The 23,353-nt window shown below is 62.3% G+C and overlaps 1 protein-coding gene across 1 annotated transcript in view; it reads left to right on the plus strand.

Annotated features, from left to right (window-relative positions):
- The first annotated feature begins 423 nt into the window (after nt 1-423).
- SLC35C2 (solute carrier family 35 member C2) overlaps nt 424-23,353 on the plus strand; it is a 25,413-nt gene continuing 2,483 nt past the window's right edge. Inside the window, 12 exon segments of the mRNA XM_039910068.1 lie at nt 424-477; nt 2,966-3,131; nt 3,224-3,374; nt 3,467-3,530; nt 3,616-3,688; nt 3,860-4,028; nt 4,131-4,169; nt 4,172-4,213; nt 4,499-4,674; nt 5,493-5,622; nt 5,946-6,452; nt 9,162-9,294. Of these exon segments, the coding sequence (XP_039766002.1) occupies nt 3,012-3,131; nt 3,224-3,374; nt 3,467-3,530; nt 3,616-3,688; nt 3,860-4,028; nt 4,131-4,169; nt 4,172-4,213; nt 4,499-4,674; nt 5,493-5,622; nt 5,946-6,452; nt 9,162-9,294 (1,604 nt within the window). The 5' untranslated portion in view covers nt 424-477; nt 2,966-3,011.

Genomic DNA, 23,353 nt, shown 5'->3' on the forward strand with positions numbered 1-23,353 from the left:
CTGGCCACTTGATCGGTCGGTCGGCCGAGCGGTCGATGGGCCGCTGGGCGACCGATCGGTCGACCTGCTGCCGGCCACGCGATTGGCTGAGCGCCCCAGCGTCCGGCCGCCCGATTGGTGGAGGCGGCCGGCGGCCTCTGGGGCCGACGATCGATCGGCCGCGCGCTCGGGTCGGCGGGCTGCCGCCCGATTGGCCGGAACGCGGCCCGCGCCGGCCTTTGATTGGCCGGCCCGCGCCGGCCTTTGATTGGCCGGCCCGTCGGGGGGCCCCCGCCCCCTCCGGATCGAGGGGCGGGGGATAGCTCGCGCCGCGGCCCCGCCCCCGCAGCTCCTCCTGCCGGAAGCCGCCCCCCTCGGCGCGCGCGCTGGCTCGCGTCGGCTCGCGCCGGCGCGCATGCGCCCTCTCCACCTCTTCTCCCCCTCCCGGCCGGGGGAGGCGGGACTTCCGGCGGGAGCGGAGGAGCCGGTGAGCGACAGGTGCCAACGGGGCCATCGGGGGAGGGAGGGGAAGGGAGGTCGCCCCCCGCCGCCTCCCAGCAGCCCTCCTTGGTTCTTTAAAAGAAAAAGGGGCTTTTTTGAACGCCTCCTCTGTGCCGGGCAGTGTACTGAGCGCCGGTGGGGGGGGGGGCGTACAGGCCGAGCGGATCGGACCCAGGCTCCCTCCCCATTTTGCAGACGAGAAAACCGAGGCCCGGGGAATCGTCATCGTCGTGATGGGGGTCGGGAGGCGCTTAGTTTGTGGCAGGGACTGTACTGAGCGCTGGGGGGGGGGGCGCCTGGACGCAGCCTCCATCCCCCAAGGAGCTCACGGTCTCCACCCCCATTTTGCAGATGCGAAAACCGAGGCCAGGGAATCATCATCATCGTGATGGGGGTTGGGAAGCGCTTAGTAAGTGGCAGGCTCTGTACTGAGCGCCGGGGGGGGAGACGAGCCCATCGGGTCGGACCCAGGCCCCGGCCCCCGGGGGGCTCCCGGTCTCCATCCCCATTTTGCAGAGGAGGAAACCGAGGCCCGGGGAGTCGTCGTCGTCATGGTGTTTGGGAAGCGCTTCCTATGTGGCAGGGGCTGTACTGAGCGCCGGGGCTCATTCCCACGAGGGGCTCACGGTCTTCATCCCCGTTGTGCAGAGGAGGCAACTGAGGCTCGCAGAATAGTAATAACGATGGTGTTTCTTAAGCGCTAACTACGTGCCGGGCACTGTACTAAGCGCCGGAGTGGGACACGAGGGCTCACGCTCTCCATCCCCATTTTACAGACGAGGGAACCGAGGCCCAGGGACTCATCATCCTAAGAAAAATAGTATTTTTGAAGCGCCGACTGTGCGCCGAGCACTGTGCCGAGCGCTGGGGGGGAGGATCCGAGGTCACCGGGTTGGACCCCGGCCCCCGGGGGGCTCCCAGGCCCCGGCCCCGTTTTCCAGGGGAGGGAACCGAGGCCCGGAGAAGGGAAGGGACCGGCCCAAGGTCACCCGGCGGCGGAGTCGGGATTAGAACCCGTGACCCCGTGACCCGCGGGCCGCGTCGTCTCCGGCGGGCCGGACCGAAGGTCGCGGCGCGGAAGGGCGGCGGAGCCCCGGTCGTCTGACTCGTAGGCAGCGCGGCTCAGCGCAAAGAGCCCGGGCTTGGGAGTCAGAGGTCGTGGGTTCGAATTCCGGCTCCGCCACGCGTCAGCCGGGGGACCGTGGGCGAGTCGCTTCGCTTCTCGGTGCCTCGGTGACCTCATCTGTCAAATGGGGATGAAGACCGGGAGCCCCACGTGGGACGACCTGATTCCCGCCTCCCCCCCGGCGCTCAGAACGGCGCTCGGCACATAGTAAGCGCTTAACCGACACCAGCGTCGTCATTATCCGTCGAAGAGGCGGGGCGGCTCAGCGGGTAGAGCCCGGGCGGGGGAGTCCGAGGGCGTGGGTTCCGATCCCGCCGCCCGACTCCCGGCGAGTCCCTGCCCTTCTCTCGGTCCCCTCGTCGGTAAGACGGGGATGAAGCCCGGGAGGGACCCCGCGATGGCCTTGTCTCCCCCCAGCGCTCAGAGCAGTGCTCGGCGCGTAGTGAGCGCTTCGCGGCTACCGTCGTCGTGACGACGGTTACGGTTGTTATTCCAGCAGTAACGGCGATAATAACGTCGGTATCCGTGAAGCGCTTACTACGTGCCGAGCACCGTTCTAAGCGCTGGGGTAGACACAGGGGAATCGGGTCGTCCCCCGTGGACGGTCTTAATCCCCACTTTACAGATGAGGGAACTGAGGCACCGAGGAGTGAAGTGACTCGCCCAAAGTCACCCAGCTGACATGTGGCCGAGCAGGGATTCGAACCCGTGACCTCTGACTCCAAGGCCCGGGCTCTTTCCACTGAGCCGCCCTCCCTGCTCCCAGAGATCACGTCGGTATCCGTTAAGCGCTTACCACGCGCAGAGCGCTGTCGTAAGCGCCGGGGACGGACGAGGGAACCGAGGCCCAGAGAAGTGACCGGCCCGCGGTCCCGCGGCCGACAAGGGGCGGAGTCGGGATCCGAACCCCCGACCTCCGGGCCCTCCCCGCCGCGCCGCGCCCAAGAGCCAGACGAGGGAGGGGACGGACCGTTCCTTGGGTAGCATTGACCGAGCGCCCACCGGGTGCAGAGCGGCGAGCCCGGCGGGGGTCATTCATTCATTCAGTAGTATTCATTGAGCGCTTACTGCGTGCAGAGCACCGTACTAAGCGCTTGGAACGAACGAGTCGGCCACGGATAGAGACGGTCCCTGCCGTCCGACGGGCTCACGGTCCGATCGGGGGAGACGGACGGGCGGGAACGATGGCGATAGATAGAGTCGAGATAAATAGAGTCAAGATCGGGGGGAGCGTCGCCCGCTCTTCCGGGCGAGCCCCCCTCCGCGCCTCGGTTTCCTCGTCCGCGGACCGCGGCCGGATCCCGTGAGGGGGAGGGGGAAAGTGCCGGCCCCGTCAAGCCGCGGGGGTCGCGTCCGCAGGGCGGAGACCGCGGCCGGGAGGAGCGCGGCGGCGTCCCGGGAGACCATGGCCCTGCGGCCGGCCCGCCCGGCCTTCCTGGCTCGCGTCCCGCTGACCCTGGGCCTGGTCCTCTTCTACTACTGCTTCTCCATCGGCATCACCTTCTACAACAAGTGGCTCATGAAGGTACCGGGTTCGGGGGCCGGGGGGGGGGGCGGGTGGGGAGGGGGCGCGGGCGGCCCCGCGGGCGGGCGGTGACGGCCCCGGGGGCTCCGCAGAGCTTCCACTTCCCGCTCTTCATGACCCTGCTGCACCTGGCCGTCATCTTCGCCTCGTCGGCCCTGGCCCGCACGGCGCTCAGCCGCTTCCAGGCGCGGGCCCGCGTCGTCCTGGGCTGGCCGGACTACCTCCGCAGGGTGGCCCCCACAGGTACGGGGGGTCCGGCGGGACGTACGGCGCGCCGGGGCAGGAGGGCGGCCTCCCGGGCCTCAGATCCCCCGCGGGGGTCGTCTCCCCGTCAGCCCTGGCCACGGTGCTCGACGTGGGTCTGTCCAACTGGAGCTTCCTCTACATCACCGTCTCCCTGTGAGCCCCGGGGGGGGCCGGGAGGGGGGGTCTCCGGCGGGAAGGGGTCCCCGTCCGGGCCGCGCCGACCCCGTCCCTCCGGCAGGTACACCATGACCAAGTCGTCCGCCATCCTCTTCATCCTCATGTTCTCGCTCATCTTCAGGCTGGAGGAGCCGGTGAGACCCCCCTCCTCCCCGGCGGCGATCGGCGCGTCCTCGCCCCGGGGCGCCCGGCCGACGGTCCGGCCGCTCCCGCCGTGTCCTCCCCCCCCCCCCCCCCGGGCGCGGAGGGACCGGAGGGGCGGGCGCGGGCCGGGGTGGGCGAGGCGGGCGTCCTCTGTGTGTCAGCGAGCAGGGCTGGTGCTGGTGGTGGTCCTGGTGGCGGCGGGGCTCTTCCTCTTCACGTATAAGTCGACGCAGTTCGACGCGGACGGCTTCGCCCTGGTGCTGGCGGCCTCCTTCGTCGGCGGGGCCCGCTGGACCCTCACCCAGATGCTCCTGCAGAAGGCCGAGCTCGGTAGGAGGCCCCCCGCGGGCCCGGGGCCGGGCGCGGGGCGGGCGCCGGAGTCCGTCCGTCCGCCCGACCCCCCCCCCCCCCCGCCCGTCCCGTCTCCCGCAGGGCTCCAGAACCCCATCGACACCATGTTCCACCTGCAGCCCTCATGTTCCTCGGCCTCTTCCCCCTCTTCGCCGCCGTCGAAGGTAGGCCGGGGGAGTGACGGGGTCCCGGGCCCCGTCCCCGTTTTCCGGAGGAGGGCCGGGACCGGCCCGGGTCACGCCGCTGACGCGCGGCCGGGATTAGAACCCGGGACCCCCTCTGAGCCTCCGGCCCGCCGCGAAGGGATCGGAGAGCCCGGGGACGGCGCCCGGCGCCTAGTGAGCGCGTAACCCGCCGGGGGCGATGGAACGGAGGGTCGCGGTCGGCGGGGGGGGGGGCGGGGGGCCGGGGGGGCGGCCCCTCCCTCCCGTCTCCCCGTGTCCCCCCAGGCCTGCCCCTGTCCACGTCGCGGAAGCTGTTCCGGGCGGAGGGCGCCGGGGCGTTGGCGGGGGTCCTCTGCGCCCTGCTGGGCGGGGGGCTGCTCGCCTTCGGCCTCGGCTTCTCCGAGTTCCTCCTCGTCTCCCGCACCTCCAGCCTCACCCTCTCCATCGCGGGCATCTTCAAGGTACGGCGTTCGGTAGGCTCCGGGCCTCCGTCCCCTCCCCTCCCCGATGGGCTCGTCTCCCCCGCCCCCGGCGCTCGGTACGGTCCCCGGCGCGTCGCGAGGGCTTCCGGACACCGCGGTGGTCGTCGTCGTCGTCCGGGCCGAGCGGGTCGGACGCGGCCCCCGTCCCGCACGGGGCCCGAGATGGCGGCGGCGGCGGCGGCATCGCCGGGGCATTCGTTAAGCGCCGCCTCTGCCTCTTCCCCGCCCTCTCGCCGTCTCCGGGTCCCCGTCCCCCTCCCGCCGTCCGTCCCCCTCTCACCGTCCTTCTCCTCTTCTCCGCGTCCCCGTCCCCCTCTCCCCGTCTCCATTCCTGTCCGTCTCCGGCCCTCTCCCGCCGTCTCCGTCTCTCCCTCCCCGTCTCCGGCCCTCTCCCGCCGTCTCCGTCTCTCCCTCCCCGTCTCCGGCCCTCCTCCTCCGTCTCCGCGTCCCCGTCTCCTTTTCTGACCGTCTCCGGCCCTCTCCCGCCGTCTCCCCTCCTCCGCCGTCTCCGGCCCTCTCTCGCCGTCTCCGTCTCTCCCCCGCCCCCTCACCGTCTCCGGCCCTCCTCCGTCGTCCCCGTGCCCCCCCCCCCCCCCGCCCCGTCTCCGTCCCTGTCCGTCTCTGGCCCTCTCCCGCCGTCTCTGCCTCTCCCCCGCTCTCTCGCCGCCTCCGTCCCTCCTCCGTCGCCTCGGCGTCCCCGTCTCTCGCCGTCTCCGCGTCTCCCCCGCGCCGCTCCGGCCCCGGCCCCCCGGGGACGTTCCCGGCCCGGCCCCCCGGATCGCGCTCCGTCCCCGCAGGAGGTGTGCACGTTGCTGATGGCGGCCCACTGGCTGGGCGACCAGATCAACCTCCTCAACTGGCTGGGCTTCGCCATCTGCCTGTCCGGGATCTCTCTGCACGTCACCCTCAAGGCCCTCTCCGCCAAAGGTCGGGGCGTCTCCCCCGCCCGCCCTCCCTCCCCCTCCCCCGACCCCCGGCCGCTACGTACCGAGCGCCCGCCGGACTCCCGCGGGGTTAGTTGACGGGAGCCGCGCCGAGGACGAGGGGAAGCAGACCCCGTCCCCGCCCTCGAGGGGCCGACGTATTGATCGAGCGCCCGCCGTGCGCGGAGCGCCGCGCCGAGCGCTTGGGCGAGGACGACAGCTGGCGGACCCCTATCCCCGCCCCCCGGGAGCCGACGTCGTATTTACCGGCCGCGGCCCCTCGCGCGTGAGCCAACCCCCCCCCCCCCACCCCCGGTGCCCCCGCAGGTGAGCCGGACCCCCGGACGCCCAAAGGAGCCCACGCGGACCCCGACCTCGAGCTGCTGCTGTGGAGCCGGGAGGACGACGGCGACGACGACCCGGAGGACGAAGACGGCCCCCCCGCGGGACCGAGGCGGCGGGGAGGCCGCCGGGGCCCGGCCCCGGGGGGCCGCCGGACGCCCCTGACCCCGACCCCGGGACGGCGGGAGGCCGGGGGCCGCCTCGCCTCTCCGGGCCTCGCGTCCCTCCGCCGGGCAACGGGGGCGAAGCCCGCGAGCCGACGGCCTCGGATCTCCCCCGGCGCGGAGCAAGCGCGGCGCGGACACCGTCGTCGTGACGATTGTTCTTCCCGGGGGGTGAGGCCCGCGAGGCCCCACGGGGGACGACCCGGTGACCGTCCATCCCCCCGCCCCCCGGCGCTCGGGACGCTGTCCCGGCCGGAGCGAGCGCCTCGCGGAGGCCGGGGCGGCCGAGGGGTCTCCTCGGGACGCCGGGGGCGAGGCCGGACTCCGGGTGGAGGCCTCGGGGGTCCCCGGGGCCGCGCGAGGGAGATGAGGGTGGCGCGTCCGGCCGCCGGCCCCCCGGAGCGGACCCTCGAGTCGTCGGGGTCGTCGCCTCATCTGTAAAATGGGGATCAAGACCGTGAGCCCCACGTGGGACGACCCGATTCCCCCTGTTTCCCCCAAGCGCTTTGAACGGTGCTCGGCACGTAGTGAGCGCCTAACAGATACCAACATCATCATCGCGCCGGTCACCGAGAAGCCCCCCTCCTCGCCCTCCACGCCCGCCCGGCTTTCGCTCGCGCCGGGTTGCCCGGCGCGGGCCGGGGAAAGGAGAGGAGAGAGTTGACGGGGACGCGGACCGCGGCGAGAGCGCCGGGCCCCGGGAGTCGGAGGTCCCGGGTTCTATCCCGCTCCGCCCCCCGGTGACCTCGGGCCGGTCGCTTCGCCTCTCCTCCTCCCCGAGAGAGAGGCCGGGGACGGAAAAACCCCGAGTTTTGTATAGAATTCATTCCGCGGGGCGAATCGAATCAATTATTTAGACGCGACAATCGGCCTTCCTTTTTGGGGGGAAACACGGCGTCAGAGCTTCCCCTCTGGGAGGGATATGGAATACGAGAAGCAGCGCGGCTCAGTGGGAAGAGCACGGGCTTCGGCGTCAGAGGTCGTGGGTTCGAATTCCGGCTCGGCCGCTTGTCAGCCGTGTGACTGTGGGCGAGTCACTCCTCGGTGCCTCGGTTCCCTCATCTGTGAAACGGGGATGAGGACCGTGAGCCCCACGGGGGACGACCCGATTCCCCCGCGTCTCCCCCAGCGCTTAGAACGGCGCTCGGCACATAGGAAGCGCGGAACAGATACCGACGTTATCGTTATTACCGTGGCGTCAGCGGGAGGACTGCACCGCCGCGATACCCGCGTGTGGGCGGACACCCCAGCCCCCTTACGATTTCCTCGCGACGCGGTGAGGCGGCCGGCTCCCGCCAGGTGCTCGCCCCGCCCGGGGCGGGATCCGCCGTCGCGTTAAATCCACTCTGGCGTTCAACGCTAATGATTTCCGTCCACGTACGAGTTCCACTTCTGCGGAACCCGGTTACGCGTTACCCGCTTCCGGCGAGGCGGTCGGCTCCCGCCCCGTCCCCGGCCCGCTCGGGAGGCCCCCGCTTAGACGTCGGATCCATTTTAAACGGCGCGTACCCACGGCGGAGCTCCAGGCTTCCGACCCCACGCTCCCCCCGTCCCGCGGCTCCTCGCCCCCTCACGCTCCGGACGGAGGCGGCCCGCGGCCGGCCGCCGCCGATCCCGTTCCTCTGCGGCGGAGGGTTAGAGGCGGCCGGTGTCTATCGCCGCGCCCTCGGCCGGTCCGGCTTCCGGCCTCGGTTTCTCCGATCTCTGCCCCCCCCCCCCCCCCCCCCCCCCGTTCCTAATCGGCTCGGCAAGGGGGCGAGGGGCGTCTTCCGCGTTCCCGGCTCGGGCCGGCGATCTGGCGGTCTGGGTCGTGGGGGCCGCGGCCCGCCCTCGCTTCCGAGAGGTCGCGTTTGACCTCGAGGGGGTCGGTGCCCTCGGGTCACCTGGGACGGGGCCTCGGTGACCTCCGGCGAAGGGGGCCGAAGACCGGGAGCCCCACGGGGGACGACCCGACGACGGCGCTCGAACGGTGCCCGGCACGGAGTAAGCGCCTGACAGATTCCGTCGTCGGCATCGTCACTTCTCGCTGCCTCGGTTCCCTCCTCTGGAAAACGGGGATGAAGACCGTGAGCCCCAAGGGGGACGACCCGATTTCCCCCGTGTCTCCCCCAAGCGCTTAGAACGGTGCTGCGGCACATAGGAAGCGCCTAATGCGTACCAACATCGTTATCGTCGCTATTAACTACGACGCCCACGACCGTCGCGTTGGTCGCGGCTCCGCCGCGCGTCTGCCGGGTGACCTCGGGCCAGTCGCTTCCCATCTCCGGGGCCGTCAGTTGCCCCGGCGGGAGAACGGGGAGGAAGAGCGGGAGCCCCACGGGGGGACCACCCGATGACCTCGTATCTCCCCCGGCGCTCGGCACGTAGCGAGCGCTTAACACCATCATCGTTATTATCCCCTGGGCCTCACCCCACATCTGTAAAACGGGGACAAACGTCAACGTTATTATTATCGTTAAGCGTCTACTACGTGGCAAGCGCTGGACTGAATGCTGGGGGAGATCAGGTCCCCCACGGGGCTCACGGTCTAGTTGGGAGGGAGAACGGGGATTGAATCCTCATTTGGCGGGTGAGGAAACCGAGGCCCGACGAAGCGAGTCCTTCTCCGGTTCCCTCGTCGGTGATGACGGCTTTGGTTAGGCGCCTACTACGTGCCGGGCCCCGTACCGGGCGCCGGGGCCGATAACGCGCAAATCGGAGCCGGCCCCCGGCCCCCGTGGGGCTCCCGGTCTCCGTCCTTCCCGTTTCCAGGTGAGGGAACCGAGGGCCGGAGAAGGGAAGCGACCGGCCCGGGGCCGGCGGAGGAGCCGGGATCAGAACCCGGGTCCTCCGACCCCCGGGCCCGGCCTCTTGCCGCTAGGCCCCGCCGCCCCTCGGGGCGAGTGACCGGGCGGTGGGAAAGAGGTTACCTCAGTTACCCCACCTGGGCAATGGGGACGGGGACCGCGTCCGACCCGAACTGCTCGCATCGACTTTGGCGTTCAGTACAGCGCTTGGCACAGAGTGGGTGCTCACATGCCCCAATTATCACTCCTAGACGAGAAGGGACTCGTAGGCAGAGAGAGCGAGGGGTCCCTGGACCAGCGTAAGACGGAACCGACGGTATTCGGGAAGCGCTCACTACGTGCCGGCCGCCGTACCGGGCCACCGAGGCGGCGTCAAGGACTTGGGTGAGACGGGACGGAGACGTTCCTTCGGAGAAGCGGCGTGGCTCGGTAGCCAGAGAAGGGCCTGGGTTCAAATGCCGGCTCCGCCGCTCGCCTCCCGGGTGACCTCGGCCGAGTCATTTCACTTCTCTGGGCCCCCGTCCCCTCGCCCGGAAAATGGGGATCGAGACGGGGACCGGGTCCGACCCGATGAACCCGTGATGAAAACGGTGCCCGTGAAGCGTTCGCTATGTGCCCGGCACTGTTCTAAGCGCCGGGGTGGATGCCAGGTCATCGGCCGCCCGGTCTTCGTCCCCATTTGACAGAGGAGGGAGCCGAGGCCCAGAGGAGTCGTATTTACCCCAGAGCTTAGAATAATAATCATAACGTTGGTATCTGTTAGGCGCTTACCATGTGCAGAGCACCGTTCTAAGCGCTGGGGGAGATACGGGGTCATCGGGTTGACCCCCGTGCGGCTCACGGTCTTCATCCCCATTTGACAGATGAGGTCACTAATATATCGTAGTATAGATGTATCAAGTAATAGTATATGTACCACCTGTGACGTGCATAGAGTATAGATACGGTATATATGAGTATGTAAGACTAAGATATTAGTATTGGCGTGTTAGAATACTACGTTAACATTCTCATTAATTATGCTAATGCTAATATGACTAATTTCGTCGTCTTATATACCCATATATATATATATATATATATATATATATATATATATATATATACACACACCCATAGGAGAAGCAGCGTGGCTCAGTGGAAAGAGCCCGGGCTTGGGAGTCAGAGGTCATGAGTTCGAATCCCGGCTCTGCCACTTGTCAGCTGTGTGACTGTGGGCGAGTCTCTTAACTTCTCTGTGCCTCAGTTCCCCTCATCTGTAAAATGGGGATGAAGACTGGGAGCCCCACGTGGGACAACTCATTCCCCTGTGTCTCTCCCAGCGCTTAGAACAGGTGCTCTGCACATAAGTAAGCGCTGAACAAATCCCAACATTAAGCGGCGGAGCCGGGATTCGAACCCGTGACCTCCGACTCCCCAGCCCGGGCTCTTCCCACTGAGCCACCATACATTAATAATGTACCATCTTATACAAATATAACGTACTACTAGATTAGTATTATCCCGACTCTGCCCCTTGTCAGCCGTGTGACTGTGGCAGGTCACTTCCCTTCGCTGGGCCTCAGTTCCCTCATCTGGAAAAAGGGGGATGAAGCCCGGGAAGCCTCACGTGGGACCACCCCATTCCCCTGGATCTCCCCCCAGCGCTTAGAACAGCGCCTCTGCACGTAGGAAGCGCTAACAAATACCAACGTCGAGTTTGAATCCCAGCTCTGCCACTTGTCAGCTGTGTGACTGTGGGCAAGTCACTTCACTTCTCTGGGCCTCAGTTCCCTCGTCCTGGAAAATGGGGATGAAGACTGGGAGCCCCACGTGGGACAACCCGATTCCCCTGTGTCTACCCCAGCGCTTAGAACGGTGCTCTGCACATAGTAAGCGCTGAACAAATACCATCATGATGATGATGATGATGATGATGATGATGATGATGAATACAAGGGATCATTAAGAAGAAATAGCAAGAGGTGTCGAGTGGAGGCGGCGCCGGCAGGGGGCGCTGTGCGATCGTGGGAACGGGGGGCGCTGGTGCGCATGCGCAGATTCTCCTGCGCGGCCCCCCCCCCCCCATCCAGGCCTCAGTATCCCCTTTTCCCCTGCAAACTGGGGGCGTCTCCCAGCGAACCCCCGGAGCTTGGCGTGAAATGAGCACTCCCCAAATACCAATGGTGTCCCAAATGCCGCCATCCATCTTTTTTCAAATCATCATCGTCAATAATAATAATGGTGTTGGTATCTGGGAATTAATAATAATAATGTTGGTATTTGTTAAGCGCTTACTATGTGCCGAGCACCGTTCTAAGCGCTGGGGTAGACATAGGGGAATCAGGTTGTCCCACGTGGGGCTCACAGTCTTCATCCCCATTTTACAGATGAGGGAACTGAGGCCCAGAGAAGTGAAGTGACTCGCCACAGTCACCCAGCCGGACGAGGTGGCAGAGCCGGGATTCGAACTCATGAGCCCTGACTCCAAAGCCCGTGCTCTTTCCACTGAGCCACGCTGCTTCTCTGCCACGCTGCTTAAGGGAAGCGCTTACCATGTGCAGAGAGCACCGGTTCTAAGCGCTGGGAGAGATCCAGGGGCAGCGGGTCGTTCATTCAATAGTATTTAATCGAGCGCTTACTATGTGCAGAGCACCGGACTAGCGCTTGGAATGAACAAGTCGGCAACAGATAGAGACGGTCCCTGCCCTTTGACGGGCTTACAGTGAGGCTCCGGGCTTCACCCCCCATTTTCCAGATCAGGTCACTGAGGCCCGGAGAAGCGAAGCGACTGGCCCGCAGTCACCCCGGCCGACAAGGGGCAGAGCCGGGATTCGCACCCATGACCTCTGACTCCCGAGCCCGGCCTCTTTCATTCAGCAGTATTTATCGAGCGCTTGCTGTGTGCAGAGCACTGGACTAAGCGCTTGGAATGGACAATTCGGCCACAGAGAGAGACAATCCCTGCCCGTTGACGGGCTCGCGGTCTAATCAGTTACGCTCTTAATTAATAATAATATTGGTATTCGTAATTAATGAATCACACTCTTGGCCAGCGAGCCACGCTCCTATTATGATTCTCCAGGCCACGGTTCCCTCGTCTGGAAAATGATTATTCGAACCCCGGCTCTGCCACTTGGCAGCGGTGTGACCGTGGACGAGTCACTTCACTTCTCTGGGCCTCAGTGACCTCATCTGGAAAATGGGGATGAAGACCCAGAGCCTCACGCGGGACGACCCGATGACCCTGTATGCCCCCCAGCGCTTAGAACGGTGCTTTTATACCAACACTATTGTTATTATTATTATTCGATCGCCGTCGGTGGCCTGACTGAGCACCGACGGAGCGCAGAGCGCTGTGCTGAACGTCTGCGAGGGCCTATTCCAACGCGTCAATCGACCGGGCCCTGGCAGGAGGCCCGGCGAATTAAAACCGCCCCCAGGGTGAGCTCGCTAATGCTTTTATTAATAGTTAATTACTCACGGCCGCCCCGTGCCCCATAAAATTAAGGCGGAGGGGAGTTTATTACAGTGGCGTCTCCCCCGCTGCCTTGGCGTCCGGCCCGGTGCTAAAACGAGACGGGCTGGGGGAGCACGGAGGAGGCCAGGGACGCTCACCCTTCGCCCGGCCTCCGAAACCGGATGGACCTTTGCCCCCGGGGGGTTATAATATTGATAATAACGATAAAAGTGATATTTACTAAGCGCTTACTATGTGCCGAGCACTGTCTAAGCGCTGGGGGGAGATACAGGGTCATCGGGGGGTCCCACCCGGGGCTCCGGGCTTCATTTTTCAGATGAGGGAGGCCCAGAGGAGTGAATAAGAATAGTAATGATGGTATTTGTTAATAATAATAATAATAATGTTGGTGTTTGATAAGCGCTTACTACGTGCAGAGCACCGTTCTGAGCGCTGGGGGAGATCCAGGGTCATCAAGGTTGTCCCACGTGAGGCTCCCAGTCTCCATCCCCATGTTTCCAGACGAGGTCACAGAGGCCCAGAGAAGGGAGGTGAGTTGCCTAAAGTGATGCGGCGGAGCCGGGATTCGAACCCATGATCAGTGAAGTGACTTCCCGAGGCCACGCGGCAGAGAGGGGGGCGGAGGCGGGTTTAGAACCCAGGACCTCCTGACTCCCAGGCCCGGGCTGTACCCGCTGCTTCCCCCACTCATTCGGTCATTTATTGAGCGCGTCCCCTCCCTGTGCCTCAGTTTCCTCCTCGATTCCATGGGGATGCGATCCCTGTTCTCCCTCCTTCTTAGGGACTGGGTTCCACTGGTGACCTCGTATCTCCCACCTATGTGCTATGTGCTTAGCACATAGTGGGCGCTTAACAAATATTGTCAGAAGCAGCGTGGTTCAGTTTGAAGAGACCGGGCTCGGGAGTCCGAGGTCATGGGTTCGAATCCCGACTCCGCGCCCTGTCAGCTGTGGGACCGGGGGCCGGTCACTTCACTTCTCTGTGCCTCGGTTCCCTCATCTGGAAAATGGGGATGAAGGCCGGGAGCCTCCCGTGGGACGACCCGATGACCCGGCGCTTAGAACAGTGCTCTGCTTAACAAATGCCAAGCGCTTAGTACAGTGTTCTGCACATAGTAAGCGCTCAATAAATACTCTTGAATGAAGACGCGCTGGGAGAGAAGGCCCAGCCGAAAACCAACTTTCGGTGCCCTCCCCAAGAGGCGGCTTCGCTCAGCGGGTAGAGCCCGGGCTCGGGAGTCCGAGGTCGTGGGTTCTAATGCCGCCACCCGTCCAGCTGGGTGACTTCGGACCGGTCACCTCCCTTCTCCGGGCCTCAGTTTCCCCCGTCTGCCCCGTCTGCTGCCCTCGTCTCTCCCCCGTCGCTTAGAACAGTGCCCGGCACGTAGTAGGCGCCTCACGACTACCGCTGTCGTTATGCTCGGCCTATAGTAAGCGCCTAACAAATAGCGGCATTATTATTATCATTATTACCAACTCCCTTCATTCAATAGTATTTATTGAGCGCCTACTATGTGCAGAGCACTGTACTGAGCGCTTGGAATGGACAGATCGGGACAGATCGAGACGGTCCCCGCCCTTTGACGGGCCTGCGGTCTAATCGTCTATCGCAGTCTCCCAGACGCTCGACGCGCCGCTCCGAAGGCGTCCAGTAAATAGCATGGACGGACCCATCCGGGAAGCAGCGTGGCTCGGGGCAAGACGCCGGGCTCGAGAGTCAGCGGTCGTGGGTTCGAATCCCGGCTCCGCCGCTCGGCAGCCGTGTGACTGTGAGCGAGTCACTTCCCTTCTCTGGGCCTCGGTGACCTCATCTGGAAAACGGGGATGAAGACCGGGAGCCGCACCTGATGACCCCGGATCTCCCCCGGCGCTTAGAACAGTGCTGGGCACATAGTAAATGCTTAACAGACGTCGACGTCATACTCTGTAATTATATAATCCGATTATTATTATCTAATAATAATAATCTAATTATATAATTCATTAATGTTATCTAATAATAATAATAATGTGGGTGTTTGTTAAGCGCTTATGGTGTGCCGAGCACTGTCCTAAGCGCTGGGGTGACCCACGTGAGGCTCAGACGGTCTTCATCCCCAATTCCGATCGTGGGGATCGATCAAGGTGACTTTATTAATTAAAGGGCCCTTCCGGCCTGTTTCATCTGCAGAATCCCAGCTGGCGATGGGATAATGATGTTTATTAAAGACCGGGATCCGATAAATTAATACCGTTAAAGGGGAGAAATTTCCCGGAGCGGGAGCGGGCCTCGGAACTGCAGTGGATTAAACGCTTCCCAGCGGGAAAATCGTCCCTGCGGGGGAGGGAGGAATTTGGGGAGCAGGGATGGGACACCAATGAGCCCGTGAGAAGAGGATCATAATAATAATAATTTTGGTCTCTGTCCAATGAGCCAATGAGAAGGCGACCGTCACAATAATAATTTCCGGTCTTTCTAAGCGCCTACTACGTGCCGAGTGCTGTCCTAAGCGCTGGGGGAGATCCCGGGTCATCAGGTCGCCCGCGCGAGGCTCCCCGGTCTGCCTCCCATTTGACAGATGAGGCGACTGAGGCCCAGAGAGGTGAAACGACTCGTCCAAGGTCACCCAAGCGGGATTAGAACCCAGGGCCTCCTGCCTCCCGGGCTCTTGCCACGGAGCCCGCGCCGCTTAAGAGAGGGACTGTGGGGCAGGAGGAAGGGGGACAGATCGGGCGGGCAGGAAAAGGCCCGGGAGGCGGGAGGTCCTGGGTTCTAATCCCGCTTGCCTGCCGGGTGACCTTGGACGAGTCGTTTCACTTCCTCTGGGCCTCAGTCGCCTCATCTGGAAAATGGGGGGGGGGGGGGGCGCCAAGACTGCGAGCCCCACGTGGGGCTGGGTCCATCTACCCCAGCACTTAGAACAGTGCTTGGCACATGGTAAGCGCTTAACAAATGCCATCATCATTAGAGAAGCAGCGTGGCTCAGTGGAGAGAGCCAGGGCTTCGGAGTCAGAGGTCCATGGGTTCGAATCCCGGCTCGGCCACTCGTCAGCTGTGGGACTGTGGGCGAGTCACTCGCTTCTCTGGGGCTCAGTTGCCTCCTCCGTAAAAGGGGGATTAACCGTGAGCCTCACGTGGGACGACCCGGTGACCCTGGATCTCCCCAGCGCTTAGAACGGTGCTCTGCACACAGTAAGCGCTTAACGAATGCCAACATCATCATCATCATTATTATTATTATTATTGTTGTCCGGCGTGTGACCTTGGCCCCGTCACTTCGCTCCTCTGGGCCCCCAGCAATCTCCCCGCTTTCCCCGCCCCCCGGCTACGCTGCTTTCACCTTGTCCCAAACGTTGGGCTTAGCCTCCGGTGCCAGCTCTCATTTTCACGCCGCTCGGGATAATGAAAAATCCCCGATCACATCAACTCCCCGTCTCTACTGCGGTGAATAACAATAACCGGCGCGGTATTCGTTAGGCCCTACCCTGTTGCCAGGCCCTGTTCTAAACGCTGGGGAAGCTACAAGCTCCTCAGCTTGTCCCACGTAGGGCTTATGGCAGAGTTTCTGTCCCTCTGTCTCTCTTTCTCTGTCTCTCTGTCTCTGAATCTCTTCCCCCCATTTCTCGCAGCGTCTCTGTCTCTCTCTGAATCTCTCTCTGTCTCTGGATCTCTCTCTGTGCCTCGGTCTCTGTCTGTCTCTGACTATGTCTCGGTCTCCATGTCTCCCTCTCTGTCTCTGGATTTCCCTCTGACTCTCTCTGTCTCTGAATCTCTCTCTGACTCTGTCTCTGGATCTCTCTCTCTGTGTCTCAGCCTCTATTTCTCGTTCTCCATGTGTCCCGCTCTGTCTCTGGATTTCCCTCTGTCTCTCTCTGTCTCTGGATCTCTCTCTGTGACTCAGTCTCTGTCTGTGTCTGACTATGTCTCGGTCTCCCTCTCTGTCTCTGGATTTCCCCTCTGATTCTCTCTGTCTCTGGATCTCTCTCTGTGTCTCAGTCTCTGACTGTGCCTCGGTCTCCATGTCTGGCTCTCTGCCTCTGGATCTCTCTCTGTGTCTCAGTCTCTGTCTCTGTCTCTATTTCTCTGTCTCCACCTCTCTGCCTCTGGATCTCTCTCTGCCCCTCTCTTTCTCTCTATCTCTGACTCTGTCTCTCCCCAGGTCTCTCTGTCTCCCTCCTCCTCCGACTCTCTCTTTCTCTGCGTCTCTGACTCTCTCTGATGCTCCTTTTCTCTCTGTCTCTCCCCAACTCTCTTTGTCTCCCTCCTCTTACTCTCTCTCTCTCTCTCTCTCCTTCTCTGCCTCTCTCTTTCTCTCTGTGTCCCTCTCTTCTTCTCTCTGAGTCTCTCTGACTTTCTTTCTCCCTCTCTCTCCCACCCTCTCGTCTCTCTCCTGTGACTGTGTCTTTCTCTCCGTCTCAGTCTCTCTCCTTCTCTGACTCTCTCTCTGTCCATCTCTTTTTCTCTCTGTCTCTCTCTGTCTCTTTCTCCCCGTCTCTCCCAACTCTCTCTGTCTCTCTCCTTCTCTGCTCTGTCTTTCTCCGTGTCTCTGACTTTCTCTCTCTCTCTCTGTTGTCTCCCCAACTCTGTCTCTCTCCTCTTTCTCTCTCTTTCTCTATGTCTCTGCCTCTGCCTCTCTCTTTCTGTTTCTTCCCAACTCTCTCACCTCTTATTTTCTCTTTCTCCCTGTCTCTGTCTGTCTGTCTCTGACTGTCTCTCTCTCTCCCCAACTCCATCTCTCTCCTTCTCTGACTCTCTTTCTCTCTGTCTCTCTCTGACTCTCTCTTCTGTCGCTCCCCAACTCTGTCCTCTCTCCTTCTCTGACTCTCTCTTTCTCTCTGTTGTCTCCCGACTCTGCCTCTCTCTTACTCTCTCTTTATGTCTCTCCGTCTTTCTTCTTCTGTTTCTTCCCAACTCTGTCTCTCTCCTCTTATTTTCTCTTTCTCTCTCTCTCCCCGACGCCATCTCTCTCCTTCTCTGACTCCCTTTCTCTCTGTCTCTGACTCTTTCTGTTTTTCCCCAACTTTGTCTCTCTCCTTCTCTGACTCACCCTTTATGTCTCTCTCTTTCTGACTCTCTCTTTCTCTCTGTTGTCTCCCCAGCTCTGTCTCTCTCCTCTTTCTCTTTCCTGTTTCTTCCCAACTCTGGCTCTCTCCTCTTATTTTCTCTTTCTCTCTGTCAGTCTCTCCTCTTCTCTCCCCCCAACTCCCATCTCTCTCTGTCTCTCTCTGACTCTCTTTCTGTCCTCTCCCCAACTCTGTCCTCTCTCCTTCTATGACTCTCTTTCTCCATGTTTCTGACTCTCTCTGTCTCTCCCCAACTCTATCTCTCTTCTTCTCTTCTTCTCTCTTTATCTCTGACTTCTCTTTCTCTCTGTTGTTTTCCGCAACTCTGTCTCTCTTGCTCTTAATTTCCCTTCCTCTCTGTCTCTCTTTTTCTCCCCATCTCTCCCAACTCTGCCTCTCTCTCTGACTCACTCTTTCTCTGACTCTCTCTTTCTCTCTGCTGTCTCCCCAACTCTGTCTCTCTCTCTTTCTCTCTGTCTCTCTCTTGACTCTCTCTTTCTCTCTGTTGTTTCCCCAACTCTATCTCTCTCCTCTTAACTCTCTCTTTCTCTACTGACTCTGTCTCTGCCTCACTCTCTTGCTCCCCAAACTCTGTCTCTCTCGCTCTTAATTTCCCTTCCTCTCTGTCTCTCTCTTTCTCTCCATCTCTCCCCAACACTGTCTCTCTCCTTTTCTGACTCGCTTTTTCTCTGTCTTTTTCTCTCTGTTTGTCTCCCCAACTCTGTCTCTACCCTCTTTCTCTATGTCTCTGTCTCTCTCCAACTCTGTCTCTCTCCCTTTAACTCTTTCTCTCTGTGTTCCTCTCTCTCTGTCCTCTCTCCTCTGCCTCTCTCTGTCTCTGTGACCATCTCTCTGATTCTCTCTCTGTCTCCTTCTCCTCCTCCTCTCTCTTTCTCTCTGTGTCCATCTCCTTTTCTCTCCATCTCTCTCACTTTCTGTCTCTCCCCCAACTCTCTCCGTCTCTCATCTCTCGTCTCCTTCTGTCTCTTTCTGTCTCTGCCCTCCCCTCTCTGGCTGAGCTGGGGAGATAGCCGGTGCAAATGTTTGGAGTCTGTTAACGATGCTGATATTCTCTCCTCTGCTAATTAGCAACGGCGGTGGTTCCGTGAACTCTGCCGTTAACGAAGCGAATGACTCCCCCCCGTCCCCCTCGCGGGCACCCGGAGAGGGAGAGGAGGCGGCGGGGATGGAGCACTGGGATGGAGCACTGATAGAGCACTGGCTCAGTGGCAAGAGGCCGGGCCCCGGGAGTCAGAGGTCATGGGTTCTAATCCCGGCTTCCGCTGTGTGACTCTGGGCCAGCCGCTCACTTCTCTGGGCCTCGGTTCCCTCCTCTGGACAACGGGGATGGAGCTGGGAGCCCCCACGTGGGGCAAACCCCGTAACCGTGTATCTCCCCCAGCGCTTCCAACAGTGCTCAGCACATAGTAGGCGCTTAACAAGTACCGTCATATTTTCATAATCGTTATTATTACGGGGAACGGGGACGGAGCGCTAATCGGACAGGTACGGAGCGGGGATGGAGCACGGGGGGAACAGGGAAGCAGCCCGGCCTAGTGGGTAGAGCCCGGCCTGGGAGTCAGAAGGACCCGGGTTCTAATCCCCCGCTCCTCCCCTGTCTGCCGTGTGACCTTGGGCCGGTCCCTTCGCTTCCTCTGGGCCTCAGTTCCCTCATCTGGAAAATGGGGATTGCGTGCGCCCCACGTGGGACGGGGACTGTGCCTGACCTGAGTAGTTTGGAGTTAATAATAATCATAGTAATAGTATAACGAGAGGCAGCTTGGAGTAGCGGGTAGAGCCGGGGCCGGGGAGTCAGGAGGACCCGAGTTCTAATCCCGGCTCCGCCACCTGTCCGCCGGGTGAGCTTAAGCCAGTCGCTTCACTTCTCCGGGCCTCTGCTCCCTCGTCTGTCAAATGGGGATGAAGACGGCGAGGCCCACGTGGGACAACCCGATGACGCTTGGATCTCCCCCAGCGCGTAGAACAGTGCTCGGCACAGAGTGAGCGCTTAACAGATGCCAGAAAAATAGAATGCGTCGAGTGGGGATGAAAATCCTCCTCCCTCCGATTTAGCCCGGGATGCCCGCCTGGGACGGGGACTGCGTCCGACCGGTGACCTTGTCTCTTCCCCAGTGCTTAGGAACAGTGCTTGGCGGCTAGTGAGCGCTGAACAGATGCCGTGAGAGAAAGGCGTAAAATGGGGATGAGATGGGCGAGGCGCTTAAACAAGTATGGTGTCATCGTCGTTATTATTATTATTATTTTTATTCTCCTCTCGGCCGAGCCGCTTCTCCTCTCCGCCCGCCAGTGACTAGGCCGCAGCCGAGGCGTGGATCCGGGGACGCGGGGACGCCAGGGTCCTCTCCCCGCCACCGGGGAGGGGAAGGGTCCGGGGTGGGGGGGGGCGAGGCGGGGAGGGGGCCCCCGGGAGAGCGGGAGAGAGAAGCGGGAGCCGAGAAGAGGCCGGCGTTCACCGGGAATTAGTCAGAGAGGCGGTGACAAGCCCTTTCTGAGAGAAGACGAGATGGGCCTCGCCTGGCGAAAATGATTCTAATTTATAATCCGCTCCTTGCCGGCGCCCGACAATTAATTCTCCGCAGATACATAAATAGGCCGCGCGTTCGCTCGGCTTCGGACGTAACGGACGCCCCCCCCCCCCCCGTCCGGGTCCGTCCCCCGGTCGCCCTCGGTCCCCGGCGCCCCCATAATCACCACCGTCGTATCTGTTCACTGGTTCGGTCGTGTGGACTGAGCGGCCGGCCGCGTGCGGAGCACCGTACCGAGCGCTTACCCAGGTGGCACAGCGCTGTCCTGAGCGCCGGGGTGGCTACAGAGCCATCGGCTTTGTCCCCGCGCGGGGCTCACGGTCTTCGTCCCCGTCTTCCAGAGGCGGCCGACGGACCGGGGCGGACGGCTGCGAGGGATCGGGCCCGGCCTCCTGGCGAGAACCCGGCCTTGGGCGTCAGAGGCCGCGGGTTCGGATCCCGGCCACTTCTCTGCCGTGTGACCTCGGGCAAGTCACTTCGCTTCTCTCCGGGCCTCGGTTTCCTCGCCCGTAAAATGGGCGATTCATCCCTTTTCTCCCTCCTGCCTAGGCCGCAAACCCCCGTGGGGGCCCCGGTCACCTTGGATCTTCCCCAGAGGTTGGCACATTGTTTTCTCTCACTCGATTGCATTCACGAGCGTCCACAGTGCCGCAAAACCACTGTATCGAGCGCATGGGGGGAGGAGACCGCAACCGTCGACCGACACATCCCCTCCCCGCGGCGAGCCGCGCTTAATACGACAGTTACTGCGGGCGGGGAACGTGTCTACTTCCGAACTCTGCCGTATCGCCCTCTCCCCAGCGCTCAGCACAGTGCTCTGCACGCACAAAGCGCTCAGTAGCCACCAACGATCGATCGGTCGGCCGGCGCGGAGTAGGCGGCTTAAGGAATATGACGACTCCGATCCCTCCACGGCGCCCCCAGGGCCGGGCCCGGGTCCGAAGGTCGAGGGTTCGAACCACGCTCCGCCGCTCGCCTGCCGCGTGACCTGGGCGAGTCGTTTCACCTCCTCTGGGCCTCCGTGACCTCGTCTGGGAAATTGAGACCGTGAGCTTTCTCTCCACCCCAGCGCTTAGGACGGTGCCCGGACCTGGTAAGGGCTGAAGGAGCCCGTTGTTGTTATTCTTCTCCTCCCGGGGGATTAAAAAATAAAAAAAAGCAAACAGGCAGCTCTTCTCCACTCCAGCTGACAGAAACCCAGATTGGGTGTGCGTTCTTTAGTTGTTCATGTCACGGTTTTTCAGGCCCTGTGCCGTTTTACAAATGTGCAGGGGGAGTGAAAGGAAGTGGGGAAGGCTGCTAACTTTTCAACTCCGACAGACAAAGGCGGAGAGGGAGAGAGGGCCGGAGGAAGGGGTAGCGGGTACAGAGACGGATGGCAGAAGAAGCTCGGGCAGGAGCCCGGGAGGTGGAGGGCAAAGGCCCGGGGTGACCCCCGGGACGGGGAACTGCATTTCATTAGGGTCCCGCTGGTGCGGAGCACTGTCCTAACACTAGGGAAAGAATTAGGCAAGGGCCTCTGGCCCGCTATGAATCAAAAGGCCAGGGGGACAGCCCCGTGGGGAAGGATGAAATGGTAAAAATGCAAAACGGCATGAAAGGGAAAGGGGACTGGGGCGGAGGGGCGGGGGCGGGGGGGGGGGATCTAAGGGTAAGGGGGGACAGAGAGGCGGAGAGATGATGGAGAGATGGAGAGAGAGTCCTCGGGGAGAGAGAGCCGAGACCAGAAAGGGAGAGGAGGGGGCGGCGGAGGGAGAACGAGAGGGAGAGAAGGAGTGGGGGACTGAGGGGGAAAGAGAGAGGGAGGGAGACAGGGAAAAAGAGGGAAAGGGAGAAGGGAGGGAGGGAGAGGGGGAAAGAGAGACGGGGAGGAAAGCAGGGAGGGAGAGAGGCGAAAGGGAGGGAAGGAGGGAGGGAGAAGAAGAAGAGGGAGGGAAGGAGGGAAAGAGGAAGGAAGAGGGAGAGAAAAAGAGAAGAAAGGGAGGGAAGGAGGGTGAGAGTGAGGAAGAGGGAGGGAGAGAGGGAGGAAGAGGGAGGGAGAAAGACAGGAGAAGGGAGGGAAGGAGGGAAGAGGGAAGGAAGAGGGAGAGAAAAAGAGGAGTAAGGGAGGGAAGGAAGGAGAGAGTGAGGGAGAGGAGGGAGGAAAGGAGGGAGGGAGGGAAGGAGGAAGGGAGGGAAGGAGGGAAGAGGAGGAAAGGAGGGAGAGAGGGAAGGAGGGAGAGAGAGAGGAGAAAGGAGGGAGGGAGGAGGGAGGAAGAGGGAGGAGAAAGGGGGAAGGGAGGGAAGGAGGGAAGAGGAGGAAAGGAGGGAAGAGGGAAGGAGGGAGAGAGACAGGAGAAAGGGAGGGAGGAGGGAGGAGAGGGAGGAAGAGGAGGAAGAGGGAGGAGAAAGAGAGGAGAAAGGGAAGGAAGGAGGAAAAGGAAGGAAGAGGGAGAGCAAAAGAGGAAAGGGAGGGAAGGAGGGAGAGAGGGAGGGAGGGAGGGAGAGAGGGAGGAAGAGGGAGGGAAGGAGGGATGGAGAGGAAGAAAGAGGGAGACAGGCCGGGGGAGGGGGAGGGAGGGAAAGGGAGAGTGGGAGAGAGGGAGAGCGGAGGCTGGGGAGAGACGATCCCAGAAAGCACAAAGAGGAGAGAGGCGAAGCAGCCGGGGAGAAGGGGGGGGATAGGCAGGGGAGAAGGGGGGAGACGAGAAGAATGAGAGAGGATCAATGAGAAGGAATAAACCGAGAGAAGCCGGGGGCCAGGGGAGCGGGAGACGATGGGAAAGGTGGAGAATAAATCCCAAATAAATAAGACCGAATCCAGTGTAGCGGAAGAGAGCCGGAGAGGGAGGGAGGGAAGAGGGAGGCGCAGACAAGGGGAATTCAATCAGCGGGAGAAGAGCAGGACAGGAAAAGGGGGACGAGATTGACAGGGAGATTTGTGGAGAAGGGAGTGGGGGCGCAGGGAGGGGAGGGGAGGGAGGGAGAGAAGGAGCAGAGTCTCCCCATTGCTTTTCTGGAAGGGCCCCCAGACCCTCAGACCTTCAGACTCCCCACGTCTCCCATCCTTTCGGATGCACCAGACCCCCCTCCCCTCCGCGTCCCCCAGGCCGCCGGATCCCAGACCCCCACACTCTCAGACCCCCCCCGCCCCCAGGGCCCGAGTTCCCGGGTCTCGGCCCCCAGACAGCCCTCCCCAAGACCCACAGACCATCCCCAGGCCCTTAGACGCCCCCAGACCCCAGGATCCCAGACCCTCAGGTCTTCCAGACCCTCCCCAGACCACCAGCTTCCCGGGCCTCCCAGGCCCTCAGAGCTCCCAGACCCCCCCCAGACCCTCAGATTCCCAGGCCCCCAGGCCTCCCCAGGCCCCTAGGACCCCAGAACCTAACCCCAGATTCCAGACTCCAGACCCC

This window comes from Ornithorhynchus anatinus, chromosome 21, assembly GCF_004115215.2.
Source record: "Ornithorhynchus anatinus isolate Pmale09 chromosome 21, mOrnAna1.pri.v4, whole genome shotgun sequence".
In the NCBI taxonomy this organism is placed as follows: domain Eukaryota; kingdom Metazoa; phylum Chordata; class Mammalia; order Monotremata; family Ornithorhynchidae; genus Ornithorhynchus; species Ornithorhynchus anatinus.